The 25,926-nt window shown below is 36.2% G+C and overlaps 2 protein-coding genes across 6 annotated transcripts in view; one reads left to right on the top strand and one right to left on the bottom strand.

The window, feature by feature from the left end:
- Positions 1–2,955: 2,955 nt before the first annotated feature.
- Positions 2,956–11,523, bottom strand: LOC140156354 (ubiquinone biosynthesis O-methyltransferase-like). Its single transcript, XM_072179323.1, has 5 exons — positions 11,182–11,523; positions 5,123–5,420; positions 4,318–4,560; positions 3,591–3,750; positions 2,956–3,161 (listed from the first exon to the last, which is right to left on the bottom strand). The coding sequence occupies exons 1-5, from the start codon at positions 11,376–11,378 to the stop codon at positions 2,974–2,976; spliced, it is 1,086 nt and encodes a 361-aa protein (XP_072035424.1). The 5' UTR covers positions 11,379–11,523; the 3' UTR covers positions 2,956–2,973.
- Positions 11,524–11,771: 248 nt separating this feature from the next.
- Positions 11,772–25,926, top strand: part of LOC140157088 (uncharacterized) — a 29,103-nt gene continuing 14,948 nt past the window's right edge. Inside the window, exons 1-8 of one of the 5 annotated variants that reach the window (XM_072180153.1) lie at positions 11,772–11,931; positions 17,453–17,701; positions 18,185–18,394; positions 18,976–19,137; positions 19,943–20,217; positions 21,318–21,549; positions 22,102–22,304; positions 25,480–25,656. In XM_072180153.1, the coding sequence (XP_072036254.1) occupies positions 17,626–17,701; positions 18,185–18,394; positions 18,976–19,137; positions 19,943–20,217; positions 21,318–21,549; positions 22,102–22,304; positions 25,480–25,656 (1,335 nt within the window). In that variant the 5' untranslated portion in view covers positions 11,772–11,931; positions 17,453–17,625. The remainder of the gene's footprint in view (positions 11,932–17,452; positions 17,702–18,184; positions 18,395–18,975; positions 19,138–19,942; positions 20,218–21,317; positions 21,550–22,101; positions 22,305–25,479; positions 25,657–25,926) is intronic. The other 4 variants (XM_072180156.1, XM_072180155.1, XM_072180157.1 and 1 more) reach the window with 4 other exon arrangements.

Below are 25,926 nucleotides of genomic sequence, written 5' to 3' on the forward strand. Positions count from 1 at the left end.
ATAAACATGATTTAACAAGATACAATGATGTTTCTAACTTCATTTTTAAAAAACATAAGGGTCAACTATACCTGGACAACCTTTGTACAATTAGCTCTCTTTATGTAACCAAAAACTTGCTTACACCTCCAAAGGAATTTGCAACACTTCATTCAGTCTGACTGTAAAACACCACAATTTACATGCTTATATGGGCAATTGTTGAGTTATTTTGTAAGCAACATTTTTTGTGGGGAGTCTACATTTTCGAAATGCCACGAAAAAATCTAGCACTGACATCATTTCTGATATGTGACCCCTCGGCACAACTGAGCCCGGATGTCGCCAGTGCCACTATTGAGATATGCTCCATCGAACTTAACAATAAACAATAGGAAACAAAGGATTTATTGACTGTTTTATTGATTTTTCACTACTTAAATGTCAAGTACTATAGACATGATATACATCATTTTAAAGCTAATTTCAAGCAGAATATTTTGGTTGAATATCTCAAAAATGATGATTGGCGACTTCAGGGCTCATTTGTGCCGAGGGGTCACATATAGCTTAAACATGCTTAAAATCTCTTGTAATAATACCATGATCCAGTGACAATCAAAATGACTTGATTCACCTAACCTGATACTGGTATTACCCAATTATAAGCCACAGCTTAAAGTCAAGATTGTGGACTTAGGGGTCAGCCATGGCTTAAATATCTTCGGGTTGTTGTAGCTATAATAGAGTCCACCACTCATTTTTGGAGCACAACAACTAAAGGTGAATTTCAATGTTGGAGCCCACCTCTCAAACTCAATTGCCCCCTATGCACAAAACAAGTTAGACCAGATCTAACTTCAGTGTGATTTAAATATGGAGGTTAGTCTATGGATAGGACCCTTTTAGTCTTTTCTTTTCCTCTTCTCTTAGCCACATCCAAATGATGTGTATTTGCCCTTAACATGATGTACAATATTACAATACAGTAAAGGATAACGTACCAAAAAGTTCCTGTATTGTAGGACTAACCTCCATAGTTAGTCAGTTAGACCTAAGGGTGTGTGAGTGAGTCCCGGGAATTCGAGTCCTGCCCGATAATCCTATTACCCGGGCAGGAAATTCCCTGCCCGGTACCCGAAATTAAAAAAAAAAGAAGTTTTTTTTGCTTTTGTAGTGTCTCTAGACCTAGATCTAAATGCTAGGATCATGGTTGACCTAAAAAAAAAATTGAATTTTGCACATTGTTTTGTAACTTTAATATGAAAATTGATACATAGTTTTCATGTCATACTCTATTAATGATATCAAAATGCATTCAAATTCAAATTCAAATTTTTTTTTGCAATTATTTTTTTTTTGCAATTTCGGGTACCCGGTTACCCGCCCGAAAAATGCACCGGGCAACCCGGGCACAAAATTACCCGAAAATCACACCCCTAGTTAGACCAGGTTTAAAGTTGGACCTGGTCTAACTTGTTTTGTGCATACGAAAAAAAGAACATGTGTATTTTACTTTTTTATCCTTAAAATATTCAGTATTACACCATTGGAAAATCATCATAGAATGTCAAGTTTCTATAAATTACCTCCCGACCCCGACACTCAACTCTGCTAGCTATAACCCTGAATCCTTTATGCTGATTATGAGGTCTTTGAATAGGAAGTAAGGTATTTGTTCACTGATTCTATCTTACCCGCCAAATTATACCTTACCCAATATTCTATACATGCAGCAAATTTGTAATCAATCAAGAACATCAGTTTTCTTGTCTTTCGTCCAACCTTGCATTGATCATAAAATTGATTCTCACACACTCAAACTGATCTGGCAAGAATCAAGTGAGAATCCTAATGATTGCTATAACTTACTGCATGCACAATGGGTATAATCTAAGGAGAATCAAGTTTGATTCTTACAAATCCTGAGAATCAAGTCTCTTGATTCTTGCCAAATTTGACTCCTGTAAAAGTGGGAATTTTTGCGTAACTTAAATTTTCACGCACAACAAAGTTACAAACGTACATATAATGTTGTTTTATGTATAAAGTTGGTTCTGTTATGTAGGCTATAAGGTCTATATAAGAAAACTCAAAATTGTGAATTTAAGGGGGTACTACACCCCTGTGGTAAATTTGTGACTATTTTTGCATTTTTCTCAAAAACTAATACTACACTGGTAACAAAAGTTATGTATATTATTGGGGCAAGGAATCCAATTACTACACTGAAATTTCAGTGAATCAAGGCAAGCGGTTCAGTAAATATGATAGGAAATGAGGTACATCCTAGCTGTACCTCATTTTCTATCACAAGTGTCGAACCGCTTGTCTTGGGTCACTGAAATTCCAGTATAGTAATCGGATTCCTTGCCCCTATAATCAGTCCCAGAACAACGCCAAATATGGATTAAAAGACCTTTGACCTTGGATGTACAACAGCATGTTATGATCTAATGGGAAACTGTGCACATCAACAAACACCATTTTTATCAAAAAGGCAACGGCCGATATAATTTGAAACCACATAAATTACTAGAGTTGGTTCTTCTCTTGGATTTGGACCAAGCTTTAGAATATCGACTGTTGCGTTTTGAAATAAAACAAACCAGAAATTTATCACCCATTGTAAAAGATATGGCACATGTACCGAATACATGTACATACATTGGCTGACCTTGTGGATTTCCTGGCCCAGCCATGCTAACCACATAAGGTGATTATACGATTAACCTAGTGCAGCCATTGTCATAGCAGGGTATTATTATGTAATACTCCTGATCCATATTTGGCGTTCTCTTGGACTGATAATATACATAACTTTTGTTACCAGGGTGTTATTAGTTTTTGAGAAAAATGCAAAAATAGTCACAAATTTATTGAGGGGTGTAGTACCCTCTTAAGAATCACCAAAGTAGTTCAACATCTGTAAAGTGCAGACAATTACCAGTTATGCAAAAATTACCACTTTCACAATACCCATATTCATCAATGTTATCTCTTCTCAGACGAGTCTGTCACATCTTGCACCTGTTCCTCTGGTTCACCTCTTTCAGTAGTTGTCTGTTTCTCTGGTTTTATAGCATGTAATGCATAGTTGCAGCTCTCTATATCAGTCCAGGACCAGTGGTGTGTGAGAGGGTTATACAACATACCGCTGACAAGTTTCACTTCACATCCACCTATATGTACATAATGAAAAAACAAAGAAATGTTTTTTTAGTGATGCCATAGAAATTGAAATATTATATAAGCTATTCAAAGTGAGTAGAATATTCCAGTTGAAATCTATACACCCCCTGTGGAAGACATGACCATAATCTCCCACACAAGGAGTGTACTGGGTCATCTGAATGGGTGACTCCATTTGAAATCTGTCACCCCATGTGTGGGAGAAGGTCTTGTTTTCCATATGGATTTCATCTGGAATAGCCCAATTCCATGATGAACTATCTAGGACTGTAGTACAGCGGTGTCCCTTATTCAGAATTGCTTTAGGTTTACACCATATTTTTGCCTTTAGATCTCAATTTCAAATTTGCTGCCTTCGGCCTCCATGGACCAAATTGTGTCACAATTGAGCTTTTTTCCACCAGTTTCAATCTACTTACACTGTTCAAGAATTCTCTCCAGGTCTTCTGGTGGTATAAACTTCTCCCAATCATGTGTTCCAGATGGGACCACTCTAAAGATGTCCTCAGCACCGACTACAGCCAGCATGTACGATATCCAAGTTTTATTGATGGTTGTAAATATGACCGAACCTCCAGGCTGTACAAAAATAATCAAAAACTATATAAGGGCTGAACCTTTAATAGCACTACTACATGTATACATTAGTTATCACCCAAAGTGTGAGGGTTTAATTCACTGATTTTAGCCAAATTTTAGATATTCGAGGGTCAATGTTACTGGTCTGACACACACAGCCCAAATAAATTATTCAAAAAAAATCAAGAAATGCCTTATTTGTTCCCCTTGTTTGGAAGAATGCTCATGTTGTAATTACAACTTTGACCAATTATCTAAATTTTAACTTAAAGTAGATAACACATCTTAGTCACAAGCCCTTTATAACTGAATGACCCAGTATTTTTTATGTAAAACATTATCACCTCTACATAATATTTGGGAGTTGGGACCACCTTTTTGAAGCAAATGAGTCTTCCTAAAAAGGTTTACAGAAGTAGATTGCATGATCAACTCAAGCCCTATTAACATTTCAGTACATGAATCAAGGAGCATAGGATATGTGGCCCCGGTATGTGGCCACTAATCCAGGCATTTCATTATTTTAAGCCCATCACACACATTACTAGAAAATACCATCTTTCTCACCCTGACAAGGTCAACGCAAGTAGATACCAGTTGTCCTACATCACTGACATGCTCCAGTACCTCTGATGCAACAACCACATCAAACATCCCTGCTTCTGTTGCTACAAGGTCGTCTGTTGTGCCATGGATGTACTTGAGTCTAGTGCGAATCTCGGGGTCATGTGAAGCGTGCGTTTGAGCTATTGGTATGTTTTCTTCTGTTGCATCGATTCCTATAACAGTGGCTCCTAGTCTGGCTAAAGGCTATGGGTAATAAATGCAAGTAGAGCAAGTTTATTAGTGTATTCTTGATCGAATGTTGAAATGTAAGCTTAATATCAGAAAACAAGTTATGTATCCACTTCCACAAAATCATGAAAATCAGAACTTTTTCCCCTCCAGAATTGAAGGGATCAGATTCAATTAAAGGCTACATTGCAGCCAGGTTTGATTTAGGGGTTCCTCTAGCGGCCCCTCGGGCATAAACAACCGTTTAGTCATGAATATATATGAATGAACCCTGTTCATACATACCAGAACATTTTGTGATTCTTATTTCATCATCAAAATAATAACAAAAAATTACGAGTAACATTGTTAAAAAACACGATTTCCTTGCATTTTCCCTACCCGGCGATCTCACATCCGGGACAGCGTTTATGCCCGGCTCTCGACCAATCACGCGCGCTGTTACATAGCGTGTATGTATGAACCCTAAATAATGGTCATTATTGGTCACACATTGATTTCACTCACTGCCACTGGCAATGGACTCCATCTTTACATTTCAACAAACGTTTACAACGTCGTTGACTAAACTCCTCACCTCTGCCAGAATACCTCCTCCACTGCCAACATCCAAAATAAGAGTTTCTTTTAATGGTGATGGTCCCATCTCTAAAGCCAATCTTTCATCTTTATGATCTCTTCCATTCAATGTAGCATCTCTGATCAGCGGAACTCTTAAGTCATTTAATGTGTGTAGAGCCTGGAATTCCCCTATTTCATCCCACCACCTCTCTGATAGAGCTCGGAATTTGTCTATTTCTTCCTCATCAATGGTAGACTGTGCTTGAGGTTTCTTGTTGGCTTGAGAATATGTTCTTACACAATTTAAAGTTGACCTACGTGTAATAAAAGTAAAAGGAAACAAACAAAAAATTGAACCAGTGACTGTGAATTGGGCTAATTGCAATTGCAATATTTATTTATTTATTTATTTATTGTATTCCAAATTAACAAAAATGAAAAAATAATAGACTTCATTTTGTAACAATTGAACATTAAAAATTGAACCAGTTGCTGTGGCCATAGTATCCGTTTTTACTTCCATGTCAAATCAACCAGGGGTCCCCAGGTGACCCTCTCAGATTTACTGAAACTTGCTTGTGGGCTCAGATATGTACCCATAGCCGGGACCCATAGAAAATGCATCTGTAACATTTGAGTCATATGATCACATATTTTTGGCACCAGGGACCCCCAAAATGGCAATTTCACACTTGCGGTTGACTAAATTACCAACTTTGAGTGCTCATAACTTAAAAAGGAAAGCAGATATCTGAAATTTAGAGCCAGATTCTAAAAATATGACATAAGGTTAGCTAGAATTCAAATTTGCAGAGCTCTCCATATCTCTTCAGAACAGGAAGTTACGAGCGAGCTACCAAAGTTGGTAAAAATCACCTTGAATGACACTCGCGAGTGCCAAAGGGGGGCCTGGGCAAAACTTCAAAGAGCCATTTCTCAAAAACGACATGGCCTATGACTTTATGAGGCCAAATTTTGGTATGGGTTCATTGTGGCCACAAAAGATCATTCTGATGGAATTTCATCAAAATCTGAGAGGGTCACCTGGGAAATTTTCAGCAAATTGGTTGATTTGACATGGACTGACCCATTGAAAAATGTGTTGAGCATGCTTGAATGATCCAGTCTGCCATGCCAGTACAAAAGTTGAAAGCATTTCAATGCTTGATCAAACCAGCACATGTATGTGTGTCAGGTCGCTAATAAAAATGATAAAACCCACTTGAGAACACACAATCGCTGGTCATTTCTAAAGATGGAATTCATACTCAATCGCTTAAATTTTACAGAAAACTGCATCGCCCCGTTCGCACGCATGATCAGTGTATCGGTATACTAAATCGCCATTGTATTACACGCTGAGCATGCGCATGATTTTAAGCGACACGTAGGCCGGTTAACGTTCACTAAAATTACACATAACTTGTGCAGTTGTTAACAACAATGATTTAGTCTGATGATGAGTAACCTGTTACCCATGTGTATAAATGTAAATACAGTTTTACACAATGAGGGGCCGTGCAATAATTATGAGCCTGGGGAGGGTAAAATTGGGGAAACTTGAAATTTTGGCGAGCCAAAGGGGGCAAGCAATTTTGGCAAGCCAAGAGGGGGGGGCAAGTGATTTTTGGCACACATTCTTGCAGCGCCTATAAACGCTCTAAAAAGACTTACAATGTAGGAAAGCCGTACAGAAACGCTTTAATACATATATGCAAATTTTCCTGCTCGCTGCGCTCGCAACATGTAAATTAGACCATTTAAGGTTTGCAAATTGGGATCCAAAAAATTTGGCATGTGCAAGGGGGGGAGCAAAGAATTGTTGGCGGACTGAGAAGTTTACATAATTGACGCGATTCCAAATACAGCGCAAGGCCACCCAACGACATTTGCAGTGAAAATTGGCATTTCCGTGTCTGGGGTCGACATCCATTTTCATCAACCATAGCTGACCATGTTTGTGATTATTAGCCTACTCTAAAAACACAATGTTTTATAGGCCTAGTACTTTTTGAAATTTTTTGAGATTTTCTGTGTTGAAGTGAAATATTGCAGTTTGATATTCACAGATGTCTTTTTCTAAAACCCGCAAACTTGATGTTGATAGGCCCCCTACTAGGTGTTTCCTTTTTGTTATACATTTTCTAAAACCGCCCTTTTTTTTTTTTAATCTTTACGATGCTTTTCAGCCCGATACGCGTGAGCCTAGTCAATTCGAAGTAGGCCTAGGCCTGTCCCTTTTTTAATGGAAAACGCATAGGTTTTATTTTGGTTATTAGAATAAATTGTTTTAATTTATTGTTTGTTCAATCGATAATAATATAACACCAGCATACTTAAGAACATCCATACTATAGGTGTTGCGTTTTTTGTAATCGGCCATACATTTTCTAAAATGGGGTTTTTTTTGCACGGCGCATAGCATGACCCGCCCATGTGGATAGGCCTACAGCAAAGAAATTCAAGTAAATTTTAAAAAGATTCTTAATGTCTCATTACTTATAAACATATATGCATCACATTGGTTTGCCGTTTTTGTTATTATTGTAATTGTTTGATTTGTCCTTATTTTATTTTAGCCTAAATTTGTATTTTTAATTATATTAGGCTACTATCAAACATTATCAAAATTACGATCACAATAAAAACACTTTGTAGGCATAGCCTACCGCATAAAAATAACATTTATTTTTTGTTAATATTTCAATTTGAGACTTTAATGCCTAAGTTCAACAATACCTCATACAGTTCTAGCATTATAATAAAGATGAAGAAAGTTTCAAACTGCAAAAGAGTAGGCCTACATTAATTTTAAAAGATCATTATTTTAAGGCATATCAAGAAAATACGCATGAAACAACTTCTTAACTTTAGAACCAAGTAGGCCTATGCTAGATAGACCTTTGGTGTTTTCAGTTTAAAATGATAGCCTATTGTACGTGTAATGTATAATAATTACAGTAACACAATTTTCAAAAATGCCTCCTTTTGGCCCCCATGAACCAGATCGTGTCACAATTAAGGTTTAAATTTGACAATTGTCATGCCCGATTTTAATATTAATTCATGTTTGTTTTTCATATTTTATTTTTACTTCCGCTTTCTTGCATGTCATACCATCTTTATTTCATCTTTCCCTTTAATAATTCATAACCCAAGGAAATTTACTCTTAATGTAGGCCTAGGCCTACTCCCAAATAACACACGTTGGTTGGAATGAGTTTCTTTTTAGACATATTATCGGTCGGCACAACATTGAAAAATCAAAAACTTTTTCAAATAAATATTCAATTGGACAATTTTAAACACTACTAGGCCTAGGCCTATACATGTTTTTTAAAAAAAAAAATAAAATGAGAAAGATTAAAATCTTTCCCATTTTCTTTTTTTCTTTCTCGTGAAATTATAAGTCAACACTGTGAAAAGAACTGAACTGTAGTGTAGCCCAACCTTTACGGCATTGTGGACTTTGGCCAAATTGGAAAGGTTTAAATTCGGAGGGTCGACATTTCTTGCATATTAAATAATGGATCAGGCCCATGGATCAAGGACTCAACCTAAAGTAAAGAGGTCAAATCTGGGGATGGACGCATTGTTTAGGTTAGGCCTGCTTCATTTGAGACTGAAGGGGCGAACAGGACACCCCCCACACACACACCGATTTACGGTGAAGGATATATACTGTACAATAAGGGACAATTTGCAGTTGAAACAAGATAACTTAACATGCTTAACAATGTATAGTTTGGAGGCCATTATAGGCCTAAATGAAAATGAAAAGCGTGCCTATTCATACAGAAGGGTAGGTTTATTGAGGGGCTGAGCCCCCAGCCCCGGTTCATAAGCCTATGTAATTTTGTTGACAGAATTGCACCACGAGAGTTTATTTGAAAAATTAACAGGTTCATTAATTTTGTTTAGTGCAAGTATATATTTTCTCCCGACATATACATTGGGGCCAAAGTGTTTTGTTTATAGGGCTATATAGAAGGAAATGGCTTCTAAATTTACGACCTTTCGTGATCATACAGTAGGCCTACATCATGCTCCCTATCATGCTACAAAGAGCGTTTCAAAATGTCACACGAAAAATGCTTTAAAACAATTAATTCATATCTATTAAAGTTTGTAAAAAGGTTATAAATGTAAAACATCTATAGGCCTAGGAAAAAAAATAATAAAAATAAAAACAAGACAAGCGTTCAAAACATTTATGAAAACCAAAAGCTTTTATCTTAATCATGTATCACGCATGGTAATAACTATGGGAAAAGTTATCCAAACAAGAAATGAAAAAGGCACGAATTTGTGTTTCAGATTAAATTTCCTATTTGAAATTGTTTTGCATCAAAAGCATTTGCTATTATAGGCCTACCCAAACTCGAAAATTGACATTTTGACATCGGGTTTATATAGGCTTAGATGGTCGATCAGAGACATCAACATTTTTGACATCGAGTTTTAACCGTAGATGGTTGAATAGGAATAGAGTACATTTGAAATTCGAAAACGTTTTAATCGTATTAAAAAAATAAATGCTTTACGCTGTTCATGCTGTTAAAATATGTATTGAATATTTCGTTATTCTAAATATTGAGAATTAGGCCTATACTTTACTTAAAACAAACAAGGTTTAAAAATTGGTTTTTTTTAAGGATATGCATGAGGGTCTTTTTATAGGCCTACTTACAACAAAGCTTAAAGACCAGAAAGTGTTTTCTTTTCTTGTAAACGAGAGCCTAAAGTATTTTCCCAAGCGCCTCGGAAAGGGTTTAATTGATGCCCATTATTTTTGTGGGAATAGGCCTAACACTCTGAACATTCACAGAGGTAGGCCTAAACCATGACTGTCGAAATTAGCTTTAAAAGGAGGCAGAAATGAAAAAAAAATCGTCGTTTCCGTTTCCTTGGTCGATGGTTCATCGTCGACAGCGTCGTGGATGTCGACTTTTACCCATGATGCTCTGCGCGAAGTAGATCAGCCAGGCGTGATCGTAGGTGGCGCGCTGTATTTGGAATCGCGAGAATTATTGCACAGCCCCTGACTTATTTACATAGCACAAAAGGCTGTGTTCATGTACCGTTACGTTATTCAGCCAAACATGGAGTAGGGCGGGATGTCCTATCTTCACAACGTTAATTTTCTCAACAAGGAAAGAGATACGAAAAGCGAATGTCTAAAGCTGAATTTATAATCGATCGCTTTTGCAGAAAAGCAATTCTCACATTCCAGAGGGTCGAGCCGATCAATCGATTCAAATCGCTGCTCAGGCAAAAACGATGTCGCTTTTGCAAGTAGAAGAAATCTCAACTTCCCAGCGATATCGCTTGATCAAATCATGAATGCGTCAACCAATCATATATTAACTGGATCTATTATTTTGCTAATTAATTCAATCGACTATTAACTTTTGGTGATGAATTAATTCAAAGGCAAGCAATAATTATTGACAGCATGTTTTAAAAATATATTTTGTGGCATAGAATATATTTTAATTGTCGTCTGCAAAAAAGACTGCAATCGCTATCGCTGTGATTAGTATAAATGCAAAAGCGATGAGCGATGCATCGCAAAATGCGATTCATCGCAATTGCTCGGTGATCGAGTATAAATTCAGCTTCATTTTAAAATTTACATGTTAAACAGCTATTCTACTTCTACTACTGTATAATCAAATGCAGTAAACCTTTGATGAGCGCGACTACCGTGATGTTGCACATTCAGAGCTGACAACGCGTACGGCGCACAGTTCATTCATAAATTTCCACTCGGCAACAACAGCAGATCGCCTCAGCAGCCAATCAGATTCAGAGACAAGTGCGTCGCAATGCAGTAAATGCGCGATGTATGCTTAATAAATACGCGCTTGTCAAAGGTTTACTGCAAACGATTATACTCTAGACCTAGTCGATCCTAAACGTACACATGTAAAATACATTATTTTTTAAACGGTAATACGGGTAAATAAATTAAAATAATAATAAAAAAAACACTTCAACTTCAAGTCAACTTCAAAACATTTAGTCATTACAATGTCAATGAACTTGTTCATCGATTTACAATAATTTACATACCTAAATGATGCAGGTAAAACAGATGCTGCTGGTATTATTTTTGGCTTAAAGTGCCTATTAATGAAACCACACGGTGAAATCTGGTGGCATTTCCTGACACTTCTGTAACCTCCATGGTAATGGTGCAGAATTCTGCAACTTTTTGATGTCCCATGTTGAAGTGACAAATATATGCCACGAGTACAAAGATTCTGCATTTTCTAACGATAAATTGCGGCTCCTTATATTAATTTCATCCTATAAAGATTATATTTTTGTCTAAAAATCGGTGTCAAAATGTATATTTTTAGAGAAAAGTGAGTTTTTAGGATCTACTTCATAACTTCAGAAATTCCAAATTTGTAGCAGACGACATTGACCTTTGACCCAAGTTTGAACTTTATGAACTCGTTCACTATATGTGTTTTTATTTCAAGTTTATATATTTATATTTTATTTACTGCACAAAAATCAACAAAGTAAGTACTTGTTTTAAAGAATATTTTAAATAAATACATACTATTGATTGTAAGGAATGAAAACCTAAGAAAAAATTAGAACTAATAAAATTTAAGAGACAGCAAAATACCCGCGGTTAAGGTCAACAAACTTTCCAGGGACGAGCTGAGTGGCAAGATTTTTCGGATTTCAGGGCCAGGGAGCTGTATGATTTTGACGAAAATTTCACGTTAATTTAGAGCCTGTGAAGCAGTACGACATGTTGGGTATTTCAAAGACATCAATAGAACATCTTGGCCAAGTTTCATTGAGGTACTATTGGGATTGAAGCTATAAATCGGCATCAGAAGTTGCCTTGTTTGTCTGTTTTTGCACGCACAGTAAATGCTGCAGTCGGTACAGTCACAGTGCAAGCCCAATGTCAATGAGCCAATGCATGCATTGGCATTGCATTCACTCATAATTTATAATGATATTGCGCTGCAACAAGCACAAAAGTATTTATTTTAATTGTGAAGCATTAAAAACTACAGTAATTTCACTGCATTTAATAAAAGTAATAAGAGTATCAATCATGTTAAATTTTAACTATTTATATTGTTTAAATAAAATTATGTATTTTTTTATGTAATTTTAATGAATTAATTAATTTTGAAGAATTAAAATTCTTCATTTTTTGTGCAAAGACCTTTCGTGCCACCACCCGATTTCCAGGCCTTGCTGTCTAGATTTTATAGGCGAGTGGTTAATCACTTGCTAGCATGATGCTAGGCGCTGCGAGAGGTCGAATTTCATACTACTCTCTCTCAGTACTGGTACTGCTACTGGTATCACTTTGTAATCAATTGGGTATTCGCAACTTTATGAACGGTAACTTGAGTTACGAAGGTTTGAAGGGTCTGAGTGAGTCCCAGGAATTCGAGTCCCGCCCGATAATCCTATTACCCGGGCAGGAAATTCCCTGCCCGGTACCAAATTAAAAAAAAAAAAAAAAAAAAGGGTTTTTTCGGTTTTGTAGTGTCTCTGGACCTAGACCTAAATGCTAGGATCATGGTTGACCTAAAAAAAAAAAAATTGAATTTTGCACATTGTTTTGTGTTTTTAATATGAAAATTGATACCCGGTACATAGTTTTCATGTCATACTCTATTAGTGATATCAAAATGCATTGAATTTGAATGCATTTTGATATCATTAATAGAGTATCCCGGGCACAAAATTACCCGAAAATCAGACCCCTAGAAGGTTTACAAAAAGTTAAGTGAAATGGACCTCTCCAGTTCTCAAACGCAATCAGTCGGCCAGGCCCTGGTGCGAAGGTCTTTGCAAATTTATAAAATTTCTAAAATACACTGTCAACATGACTGAGCTGAGTACAGTCAGAATTTCAATTTTATATCATGATATGGAATGAACACACTGACACAGTCACAGGTCACAAAAGTGATGAATACCGGTAAGGCTAATGAAAGTCGACTCCCAGTTTCCCGTTACCCTACTCCGCTTAAAACAATTTGCTGGCCAAATATTTCATTATTTTGAATAAAATGTTGATTTCTAACAAACTTTAACATACAAATAAATAATTGTGGTTTTAAATATATATCATAAATCTCTTTCTGTTGATTTTCAGGAATTGTCTTTGCAGTAGGAGCATGGTATATGGTTAATAATGAATTATTAATGAATACCGGTACCTACTCAATTCTCTGTCCCGCACTTTTGATCTGCTCTGATCTCATCCCGTAAAAAATATTGTGAAACTTTTTATAATAGTTGTACAATCACCTTCATGTGGTTGTAAACTACATCTGTAAACTACAAACTGTGATTTATCACATGTATACATGGGTAGTTATTGGTTTACACCTGTAACAGATGCAATAATGAAATGGTATAAAATAATGAATAATGAAATGGTCACCTACACAGTCATGAAAAATAATGTAACGGGAAACAAGGAATTGACTTTCATTAGCCTAACCCGCCACTCATGACTGGACCATGGCATGGGTATGGCAATGTGCTTTTAATCAGTTGCATGTTAAGGCATAGTCCGAATAATCAGACCCAGAACAAAATATTAATTTCTGACATGATCCTGTTCTGGGTCTGAACTGTTTCCATATATGGCTCAAAATATGCTAAGGTGTCATATTATAGCCATATATTTTGACATCTTTTTTAAAAATAATAATTATAGAAATGGAATATTTGCTAGTTTAGTGGCAAGTTTAGGTAGTAAAGACATAGCATACACAATTTAAGTAAAATCCTTTCACTCTAAATAATAAACAAAATAAAAAATAGCTGTAAAAATGCCTATTTTTACACTTTTATTTGTAACATGCCAAGAGACGCCTTTTTTCAACGGCTTTTAATTTTTTTTATGGATCCTTATAGAAATTCATGTGATCTGTTTCCCAAAATGGTGCAGTAAACCAATCAAAAAAACAGAAAGAGGCATTATGAATTATAAGTTAACAGATCAAAAAAGGATTTAAAAGTTTGCCTTATGTATGTTACTATTGTCTGTCAAACTTTTGATTGATTTTGAAGTCCCTCAGTTTTTATAAACAAAGACTTGAAGCATAAACTAAAGGGTAAATCTATTGTAAATAACTTCATTTCTCCATATTATAATCAATTTGTAAGTGGCTGCCATCTTTTTTGAACATATAACAATTTAAAAAATTTTCTTGAAATGTCTGTCAAATAGTAACATACGCAAGACGGTGCTGTAATTTCTGCTAAACTAGGGTGATACAGCTAATTATGCTACATGACATAGCATTTAGCTCCACCTAGCTTTGTGGCACTATCACTTTGTGAGGAGAAGCTTTTTTGATGACACAATCCATTGTTAAGTGTTGTCTGTCAAACATTTGTATGCATAAGTAACATACGCAAGATTTGTATGTGTCTGTCAAAAGTAACATACGCAATAACGCTTTTAAAAATTAAAAATCACTTGATGTTCACATTATGATGATAGTTTAGAGTTTATAAAAGTGTTTTAAAACATGTGATTTATAAACTGCATGTGATCTTTATTCAATTTCCCATCTTGAACTACTGTTTTTGCCAAATTATTATTCTGTATGTTACATTTGACAGACATCTTGCGTATGTTATGGCTTGACAGACACACATATTTTATTTATAACAATTTATCCTCCTTATTGTAATATTTGGACACATTTTTTTCCACAATCAGTTGCTGTAGGTCCTACACCTAAATAACCACAAAATACCTTATGTAATACTTTATAAATTTTTATTTGATTGCAGAAAATCATCAAAATTGTGTCTGTCAAATATAACGTACGCAAGGGCTAGAAAATTAAATTTGTGAAGTAAATGGTCTATAACTTATCTTTCTTTTAGTGTATTATGAACGATATATGTGCATACTATAATTTAACCTGGTTGGAGACCAAAAGAAAAGAGCTGGAAAAATAATTGTGTGTTACACTTTTATGACACCTTAGCTTATTTTGAGCCATATATGAAATCTTGATGGCAAATTGGACAATAGCACATGGTTCTTTGTGACAGCGTTTTAATCCCTATTCATGTTAGGTGAATCACGCTATTGTGGACAGCGTTCGAAATTTTGGTTGTCCGGTTGCCCGGGACAACTAAAAAAGTCGCCGGACAACCAAAACTACTGTTTCGGTTGTCCGCCGGACAACCATAAATCTAGCCAAATGTCACATTTGTAGACCTACGGACAACCAAAAACTTAGACGGACAACCAGAAATTGTAATCTGGTTGTCCGTGGGACAACCATTTATTTTTCCTAAATTCGAACACTGATTGTGGACCATCCTTCTGATACTTGAGTGTTTGGACAAGCGGAACGGTTTTTTGTCTACTATTTGTAAACAAACCAGGAGGTTGAAATCGTCCTCCTCGCCGAATACAAAAGTCAGCGTAATAGTATGGCACTAGATAATGCACCTGTACCCGTGGACGTAGCGAAACAAAATACAAGTTTATGCCTGCATTAACTGGCAGGCCTACTGATCCATGGCATGGATCATTCATTTCATCATTTGAAATTCTGACTGTAGTCTGTAATTTTGTAGAAAAAGTCTAAGAAGTTGTTAGTAGCACTTGTTAAAAAATGTATTCATGCCCATGATGTATGCTGTAGTGTGGATCTTTTTTTCCCCACATTTCAAAAACTATTGTTTTTTAATACTTGTCGGGCATGTCTTTAATTTTAAACAAATTTAGGGAAGTTTGGCTCCAGGGGAAAAACTGTACACATTGCCCTCCAGGGTTGTAGCTCTAGAACATTTCTTAGTGCTGGTTGGCATTTGATGAAAATCTTGCATATTTGGCAATTTGTTGTCAAAATTGATCAAATTCTTGACTTATTCAACAAAATTGTGCAGTTTTGGATACTGAGTGATGGGCTTCAGTACCAAAATTGCAGCTGAGTGGTGGGCTCCAAAACTGAGTGGTGGGCTCTTCCACCCAGAACTGCCTACTGTAGCTACAAGCCTGGTGTCCTCATTTATTTTTTTCAACTGATACAAATCCCAAAAGTCTGCTGTGTAGTCACATTTTACCTATGATGATGATATTTTAAACGCTTCTGGTAATTATAACGAATAAGTGCCCCTGCCCCTTTAATTTTACAAGTGCCCACTTTTAAATCCAAACTAAATTAAATCCAACATTTGTATAAAATTACCATCTATTCCCATCTAAACTTTTCTGGCTTAGTATTTTTATGATTTTTACTAGATTTTTATACTTTTTAATATGTTTGAAAATTAATTGTGTGCTAATTAGGTCAAATATATGCAAATATTGTAGGTCAAGGACACTGCAGAAATTTATAATGGGACCACCAACCTAAACTGCAGCTGAAAGGAGTCTGTATCCCATCATGCATTGCAGTATATCTGCATGCTCCATAGCAAATGTATACAAAATATAAACAAGAGCTGCTTAGATATTGAGAGCTATAGATAGTTTCACAATACTTCAGGGTCATATTTTTCAAACAAAAGTCTAACCTCCCCTAATTTATTCGAGTACCCCGGTACCGTAATTGAAAGTGAGGGATTTTGTGTACCGTACATTTTCTATGACACCTTTAGTTGTATTACTATTATGATACCGCAAAGCATAATGGGATATTTGCTTTAGCTGCTGTGATATGATAATATGAGAACTAATTATCAGTTTCTCAATTTTATTAAATCAGTATGTTATAATTGAACCTTTAAACACACAAACTCAATCCTGTAGCTTCTAGCTGCACTGTTAGAAGCCGACACACTATTATTTTTGACCATTAACTTGGTAACTAAGGAAGTTGGTAATTCGTATAGAATTCACCAGCGAAGTGGTTATATAACTCCTTGGCAACTGGATCACGCACCTTTTGGAATTGGTAGTACACGCCATAGATAGCTAGACTTTGTGTTGCGATCTAAAAGTGTGATCCAGTTGACATATAGTGATAATCGGATAACGTAACACTTCGCTGGCGAATACTGTCCGTACCTTTCCACTGTACGGTATGTGTTCAGTGGGGTGCTATAGAATAGTGCATACATTGTAGGCTTATAATTGACTTTTAACATTGTTTATGTGAATGGTTGGGTAGGCCCTACCGGTATTTCATTTGTTTTTATAGAGGAATGATGTTTGTGTGGTTAAAAATGTTTACGGTACTGGAAGTAAGTAAAGTGTACATTAAATGTGTTTTATTGAACAGAACTAACAGTTCTCAAGTGTCGCTAACTTTGTGTTTATGATTTCTAAGAGTTGATATCGTTCACTCATGTATATCATGCTCTCCATCCAAAGAAACAGGAAGCTGTTGTAAATTGAAGTTGGCCGCTCTAATCAGAAGTGAAATCTCTCCAGCAACATCGTAGGTGGGGATCAGGTAGTAAAATTGGTAAAAGGGAACAAGAAGTGCAAGAGATTCTTCCCAGGACTTGACCCACGAGCTAGTGCCCTACACATCGCTTGTTATAATGTGGGGTAATAATGCTCAACAGTGGCAAGCACAGTGGGGTGTACAAGCCCAGCAGCAGTATCAAGCCAATGAAGGTAAGATTATATTTGATTGCACTTGGGGATTAAAATATATCAATATTATAGTTATACTGTGCAGTTTTGTTTTAACAATTTTGAGTGTTGATACGATTCTGATCCAAATGTGTTAGGGCTTTGATTGATACATTCGGATTAAACATTAACCAAAGTTTTCAGTACAGTATATCAAGCATCAAGCTACATGTAATGTTGAAATCTTTGTGAACTTACCCTGTGAGTCTCGCTTATAATATAAAAAATAATGTCAAAACGTCTGCAGGATTATATTCTGGCAGCACAGTTTTGTCCAGAAGAGAGAAGTGAACAATTGATCAATTTGTGTTGTAAACATTTTACACTGGCAGCAAAAGCAAGAATTTTTACAGAGAATCTGGTGAAGTTGAATTATTGTTAGAATTATTTAAGGAATGTACCTCAGTGTGTGTACGTTAAATATTTGATTCTCGGTCCTAATGCATGTAACCTTTACTCCCCCAGGTACTGATTGGGCTGCTTTAGCACAAGAATGGATGCGTCAGAGGGACTCCAATGATGATGGCACACCCCCAGCCCCACAGACAACTAATATCCCACCTCTGCCACCTGCAGATCAACCAGCACCACCCTTACCAGGTGAACAAAATAGGCATGGAGAAGCCCCTCCTCTACCTCCGCCAATGAATGGCAGTGGTAACAACCTTGGAAAAGGTAGGTTGGAGATTATGTTGGTAAATGTGTGTGTTTTGTTGTATTGAAGTGGTTTGTTTAATGTGATCTTCCTGTTGTAACTCATTGAGTTACAACGGGAAGATCACATTAAACAAACCACCAAATAGGAGAGTGTGGCTACATGTACGTCAAGCTGGCACAACTAACGGTCAAGTCTTTCAGGAAAAGCCATTTTGTAAGACTTGAAAATCCCTTGTGGACAGTACAACATTGCTTTAGCCTTTTAGGTAGAGACAAAGGACTAACTGGTTCCAATCTCTAAAACGTTTCAAAACTTCTGTCTTATCCTACTGTCATCTGTTGTTAATAACTTTTAGTTCAAGTGTGTAAATAACCCTACAGCGTACAGCCCCAAATGGTTTTTTGAACATGTTTGCCGTATTTCAAAGCCTTGTCGGTGGTTGGATAAAATAAAATGAAGTAATTGTGGAAATCCGCAGACACGTGGAAGACTCAGAGCATCTTTATGACTTCTTAGAGAAGAGTATTAGTTGATCTTTGATTTCAATCGATAATGATGCATGCCATAACTTTTAACAAACTAACATGTATCTCAACAGCAGCCAACATTCGACCACCTCTTCTTCCAGATCCAGAACCACAACATGGGGGTCCAGGTGGCCAACCGCCATTGCCACCTGATGGCCACCCACCACCAGGGATGCAATTTGAATGGAATTGGCCGCATCCGCCTCCTCATCCTGGCCACTGGCCACCTCCAGGTAAGAAAGCTATTTAAATTGGTTCACCATAACTTCAAAGAGCCCCAAACCTATTTAAAATATATCTTAAATCTTTCATGCAACTGATCCATAGATTCTAGTTAGCATGGTTAGTAGTTAGACTAGTTACGGTAGTGTTGATTATACCACATGATCGCTTATGGTTACAGCTACATGTATCACTGTCCATTTTAATTGTACCATGCATTGTGTGATCAATTTGCGTATGTGGTATAATTCATCGCTAATGCCCATATCATTCACAGTACGTACTTGCAGCATGCAAATTTCTAGATATCAAACACTGGCAGCGTATGTGCAATCACTAGGAGCGTTCAGTCATGGCTAGGGATGGACCGGTAGTGTTAAAGAGGCCTTCAGGTCAACCGGTTGCGAGTTGACGATCAGAACTGTATCAATCGGATATCGGCAATCACTTTTCCGATAAGCGACACACGTCACAAAAAAAAAGCGCTATGCTCCTTGTGGTTGCCTAGCATGATACATGTACACGTGCATTACTTGTGTAGGTGGATCATGCTGGAATGCAGTTTTATTAAACAAATTCCTATAAATCACTACAGCGTACACCCAGATGCAGAGTCCAGGTCAAGTATAAAGTTTTTCATTAAATTACTTACCAAATATGGGAAGCTAAAAGAGTAGTGCCTTATTTTTCAAACCTGTGACTACAACCTGCATGTACCATGTAGAAAAGGTAGGGCCTACTCTGAATGATGAACAATGCTTTCAAGTTTACAAACAAGTTGCTTATAAATTATGATTTTTATTTGTATTGATTTAGGAATGCCCCCATTGCCGCCTATGCCAGCTGGTGCGCCACCTGGTATAATGCCGCCAGTGCCACCAGATGTCAAGCCGCAAACATTTGACTACGGCCACGGCCGTCCACCAGGCGCTGTACAGACATTTGAGCATAATCACGGTGGGGGAGCTGGAGGTGAGTCCAGACCGCCACCTCAGACCTTTGAGCATGGACATGGCGCATCAGGAGGAGATGGGTTCAGTGGACCGCCCCAGAGTTTTGATTATCATCATGGAGATCAATACCATTATCAGGTGAGAAGGGCTTTGCTGACAATATGAATATAAATGTACACACACATTCTCATAAGACTCGTGTATATACAGGAACTTGCAGGTTGTGTTAGAAACACAGGGAGAAATCGTACTGAATAAGCCACAATTTTTTTGCTTTCAATTTGACATACTAAAAGTAATTTCAGGGTATTACAAGGTCACTGTCTTTAACTTAGGCAAGAGATTTGAAAAATAATGAAATTCAGAATTTTAAACATTTTTTTACAAAATTTATATACAGTGGAAACTCATTATAACCAGGTTGTCAGGGACAGAGAAATTAGTTCTTTATATCCAAATTTTGTTATACAGTCTAACCTCTCTTATCCGGAAAAACATGATTTTCATGTTTTGAGAACTTTATTTCATGCACGGAAGCATTTAGAAGGACATAACTATGTGACTTACATAACTCAAATACCATATTTCAGTGTTATTACCCTATTTTGAGTAACATTTTGCTGTCTCAATGTTAGCACTTCAGACATTCAATGCAGAATTACATGTAATTCACTTAGGCCTTAAAAAAAAAAAAAAAATTGTTTGTTTGTCCATAGAGGCTTATGAAACAGTTGGGTCGGTAGGTCGGATTAAAAAAAATTTTTTTACAGATATTGCACTTGAAACTGACAATTTGAAGACTGGTAAATAAGTCAAAACACACAGCACTTTACTGGTTTAACTCTTGAGATGGTTCTGCATGTTATACTGTTCATTTTCTTTACATTTTCTTTCTTTAAATTTATAATAACCACTGTTTTACTAGCACATTCAACGTAAAAAAAAAAAGAAAAAAAAAAGACACGGTCGGGACACACGGTCGGTCGGACGTGGACAAACAAACAATTTTTTTTTTGGCCATATCCGGATTTTTCACTTATCCGGCCAATGCTTGGTCCCAGCATGGCCGGATAAGAGAGGTTGGACTTTATCAGGGTTGTAAAAACAATAAATAACAAAAGAATTTTGTATCTTGGTTCTGGAAAAATACTTCTTTAAAACAGAGTTTTTCTTGTATCAGATTTCGTTATAATGAGGTTTTACTGTATAACCAAAAGCTGACAATGATTTGTTTACAGTCACAGGACTTCCAAGGCCCACAAGGAGGGGATAGTGCTTACTATGATGAATGGAGTCACCACTCCCCACATGGGGTTGATCATCGAGGGCCACCGATAAAAGGAGGCAGAGATAGAGACTACTACCCACCACAGAGGGGTAGTGACCGTGGCAACAGACAGAGAAGACCTCCACCTCTCATGGATGGACCGCATAGACCAGAGATACCCGAGGAAGAAGAAGTTAGCTTGGGTAAGTAGATGTAGTCTTGGCCTCTCAATTTCAAAGCATTATATGGTATACAGTGGCCTCGTGTTTTGCCCTTTGCTCACTGGCCTTGATTAATTTCTAAAAGTTGGTTGTTAGACTTTCATTGCTTAGCCAGTCACAAGATGCTGATATTTCTTGACCTGATTTAAGTGACCAACCCACAAATTGAAGAAAAATAACTCCTAAGAGCAATTCAACACATTAAAAATTGCTGAATTTGAATCAATGTTCATCATATGATCATCTTTACAGAAAGACATCTAAGTGTGTTCTCAACCAAACAAGAGCAGAAACTTTGCACTTCACCAATTTTTGAACTGTTTCACTTGGTTTTAAATTTGTTATTCTGAGTTTCCTTACATTGACACATACACAAAATATAATTTGCACATTTTATTATGCGGTAGCTGCTTCAGACACAAAAAACATGAAAATAAATGTAGCACAAAAACTTTAACTTTTACTAATGCTAATGGCCAATGATTTGAAGTTGGGATTATACAATTTACATGTGTATTTCTTCCCTATTCACAGATGCCAATAAAAGAAAACTACTGCCAGCTTGGATCAGGCAAGGGCTTGAAAAGATGGAGCAAGAAAAACAGAAAAAAGCTGAGAAAGACAGACTAGTAAAGGAAAGAAAGGAACGATTGGAAGCCCAGAAGAGAGCTGAACAAGAAATTGTCAATCAGGCACGCATCAAGCAAGGGCTTCCACCAAAGTCAAAATTTGATGAGGTAAGAGAGATTGGTTTTCAGTGAAATTGATTTAGCAGTTTTGTTACACTTTTAGGCCATTGGAGTCCAGGGTTGGCATATTTTTATTTATTTTTTTATTTAAAAAAAATGGATTTATTTGATTTTTTTTTAAAATTTAAATCAATTTTTTTTTAAAGGCTAGACATATATGTGCAATCCCATGAGGTATTTACAAAAAATCAAAACATGTTTTTACATGGTCATGTGTCTTATGGTGGGACCCCAAAATACCTGGTGATGTTACATTTTTCTCTCCTCTTTCTGATTTAACTTGTTGTCACAGGGCTATTCCTGGTCCAATTGCATCAAGTTTGGGCTCATTATACAGCCTGATTATTCTAATTTTCAAATATGTTTCTCAATTTGGAATGCCAGTTTGTTGAATTAGTGAAAAATACCAAAATGTTAACGAAGATAAACCTGGTGGATAAGCGGTAGTGGATAAGCGGTAGTGGAGTATGTGCATTCTCTATGGGAGACATGACATCTTTTTGAATTTTAAATTATATCATTGCCAAATTGTGTGCTATACTTGCAAATCATACCTCAAATGAAAGCTTGATCATTCATTATTCTTATTCAGATATTAATTTTATCTAATCATGTTTAAAAGTATTCACTGAGAACCACAAGTCACAAGAACCTCAATTTTTTCCTATTCATTTACACACAAATGCCAAGATTTTCAGTCACAACATGCGTTTTGGCTTTCAATTGTTGTATCTTGAGAATTATACACCCTAAGATAGGAAAAGTATACATTTTTGGAAAGCTTTTTACCCCCAGGAATCCAAATATGAAGTTAAAATAAATGTACTTTTGTAGGATACACTCTAAAGAAAATATTTTCAAAAATGTAATCAACATTTTGTGTGTGAAGTTACGTATATTTTCACACCCTGTATCACCACTTTGGTCAATCATAACATAGCAAAAGTTACATTTTATTTAAGCTCATAGTGTTGCCTGCCACAAAATTAGATTACATTTGAGGTATTCCATATCAGTAGCAAATGCAATAAATTATGAATTTACAAGTAAAATAAAAATTTTTCATGATATCACCCTTTATATTTTCTTGTGCACCCTGTATTCGAACTTCATTTTTGCATAGTTGGATATATTCCTTGGAACATAAGCTTTCCAAAAATGTATAGTTTTGGTGGTGTCAGATGTATAGTTTTTGACATGTAACAAAGTGAAAAGGAGGACAAATGATCAAAATCAGTGCTTGTAACGCAAATGTGCCCCACCATATGACACATGACCACATGTGAAAATTTCAAAGAAAAAAATTGGTGAAATCATGGGAAAAAACCTGTTGAATTCTGCACCTTGAAGATGAATTTTTAGCAATAGATAAAATAACATCATATAGGTATTTTAATTATATCCAAAAGGTGTGCATTAGAAATGAAGTAAAACAGTCAATTTAAGAATGAAATTCACTTAAATTGATCAAAAATGGTTAAAATTGAAAACGTTGATTTAAATCAATGATTTATAAAAAAAAATTGATTTAAGGGCAGAGTAATGGGAGAGAACATGGACCTTTTCGAGCTTCATTATTTCTGAATTGTATGTCCAAAGTATATAAAACTATACATTTTTGGAAAGGAAATGAGTCAAGGAATCCCATGGTGACGTCAGATTTGTTCAAAATTCTCAAGTTTTTGAAAAAATCACAAAATTCACTTTTACCCCAATTTTTTGTGACAACTTAGAAAAAATCCGTTTGGAGTAAAAAAATTCAGTTAGCTTTTCATGAAGAAGAGACATGAACTTAGGGAAGGTTTTTTATTTTTTGAAATCCGTCTCTTTTTGAAATATTGAAAAAACATGGGAAAAAAGCCATTTTGTCACTCTATTAAGCTAAAAATTGCACATAATGGTGTATATTTTTGTTTAAAACAAATATTTTGAAAAAATGAAAAAACCTTCCCTAGACTTTGATGTACTCTAAAGGATAGTGCAAAAATTTTACCCTTTGCTTGCATATTTTTCGAGTTATCTTGTTACAAAAATCGCAATAATATTGTCAAAAGTGAACTCTGAGAAATCGGCGTTTTACTAGTAAAAAAATGTCAAAATTATGCACAAAACGTCCTTAAATTTTAAAACGGTAAGACTTTCACACTTGTAAAAACTGTATCTGGTGCATGGTCTAAATATGCATCTTTTTGCACCAATGAATCTATAATGTCTGCTTTCAGTGCGCCAAAATTCAAAATAATTAAAAAATCTAAGTGGCATTTTGACTGCAAATTTTTGTTTTGTTTACACCACATTTGCTGGCGTTAACACACCGAATGCGCCTTGACTGCGTTGGACATACGCAGCAGAGTTGCGCCGGCGTCACCTTGACGCGATTCACGCAGCGTAATCACAATATTTCAGCATTCAGCGCATTTCTGACTCATTATTTCCGCCAATTTACTAAGCTGTCTTGAGCCATGTGACTTTTTAGAGTTGAAAAGAGTGAAATAAATCAAGCAAAAATACGAATAAATATTAGCAAGTTGTATTTTATCAGTTTGAAGTGAAAGAATACATCTTAGTGTTGATAAATATCAAAAAATCTCAAATTCGGTCGTGGACGAATGTGTCTTCCATAACTCTGGCCTTAAATGATTTCAATCAATTCATTTAAATTGTGCCAACTCTGCATAGGACCAAACTGAGTTAACAAAATTGCTCCATGGAAGTGGAGCTTTGAGTCCTTGCAGTACCTACAAATCACCACCTTTATATTTAAACTTGTAATGTTGCGTCTACAGTAATGTTGCCTGTCTCTCAAAAAGTAGAAACGTGTTATGCAATTGACATTAGGCCAAGAAAAAAAATTGTTTGCTTGTCCTCCAGTGGGATTTTTTGGGGCGGGTCGGTTGATCAGAAAAATATATTTTTTTATGACTCACTACTGTATAGGCCTGTAGGCAATGAACATTAGCCATATGTGGAAAGTTATATCAATACTTCACTTCAGACCTTCAATGCGCAAGATACACAATAGAAATTGATTCAATTAGAACGACTGCATACTTACAGGCATAAGACGCCAAGTTTATTGGAAACATTTATGCAAGAATGGATAGTTATAAATGTTATAATCAGTTTACAGTAATTAAAACTGTGAATGTACTCTTTATTACAGGGAAGTGGTGATGAGAATGGCGATGAAGCATCAGAGAAGTCTGGTAAATCCGATGATGAAGGTGAAAATAAAGAGAACAAATCCTCATCACCGCATCGGCGGATAAAGCCAGAGGTGGTCGATGAGGAAGAGGAGGAGGAGATGCCTAAAACAGAGGAGGAGAAACAGATGTACATGGTGAGTTGTGGTGGTACATGTCAGGGTTCACAGCCACTCTGGGAAAATGGAATATTCATTTTTCCAGACAGGGAAAAATCAGGGAATTTGAGAAAAGCAGCCAAAATCAGAGAAAACTCATTGAATTTGAGTGGTCCAAGAGGGCAATTATTTTTTGTTATTTGGCATGCATGTATCTTACATACAATTTGATTGAGAATAAAATGCCCCTTTCACATGTAGATTGTGGTTCATGTGTGCCCTTTGGGCCAGATGGGACCAATTGTTGTG

This window comes from Amphiura filiformis, chromosome 7 (assembly GCF_039555335.1).
Source record: "Amphiura filiformis chromosome 7, Afil_fr2py, whole genome shotgun sequence".
In the NCBI taxonomy this organism is placed as follows: domain Eukaryota; kingdom Metazoa; phylum Echinodermata; class Ophiuroidea; order Amphilepidida; family Amphiuridae; genus Amphiura; species Amphiura filiformis.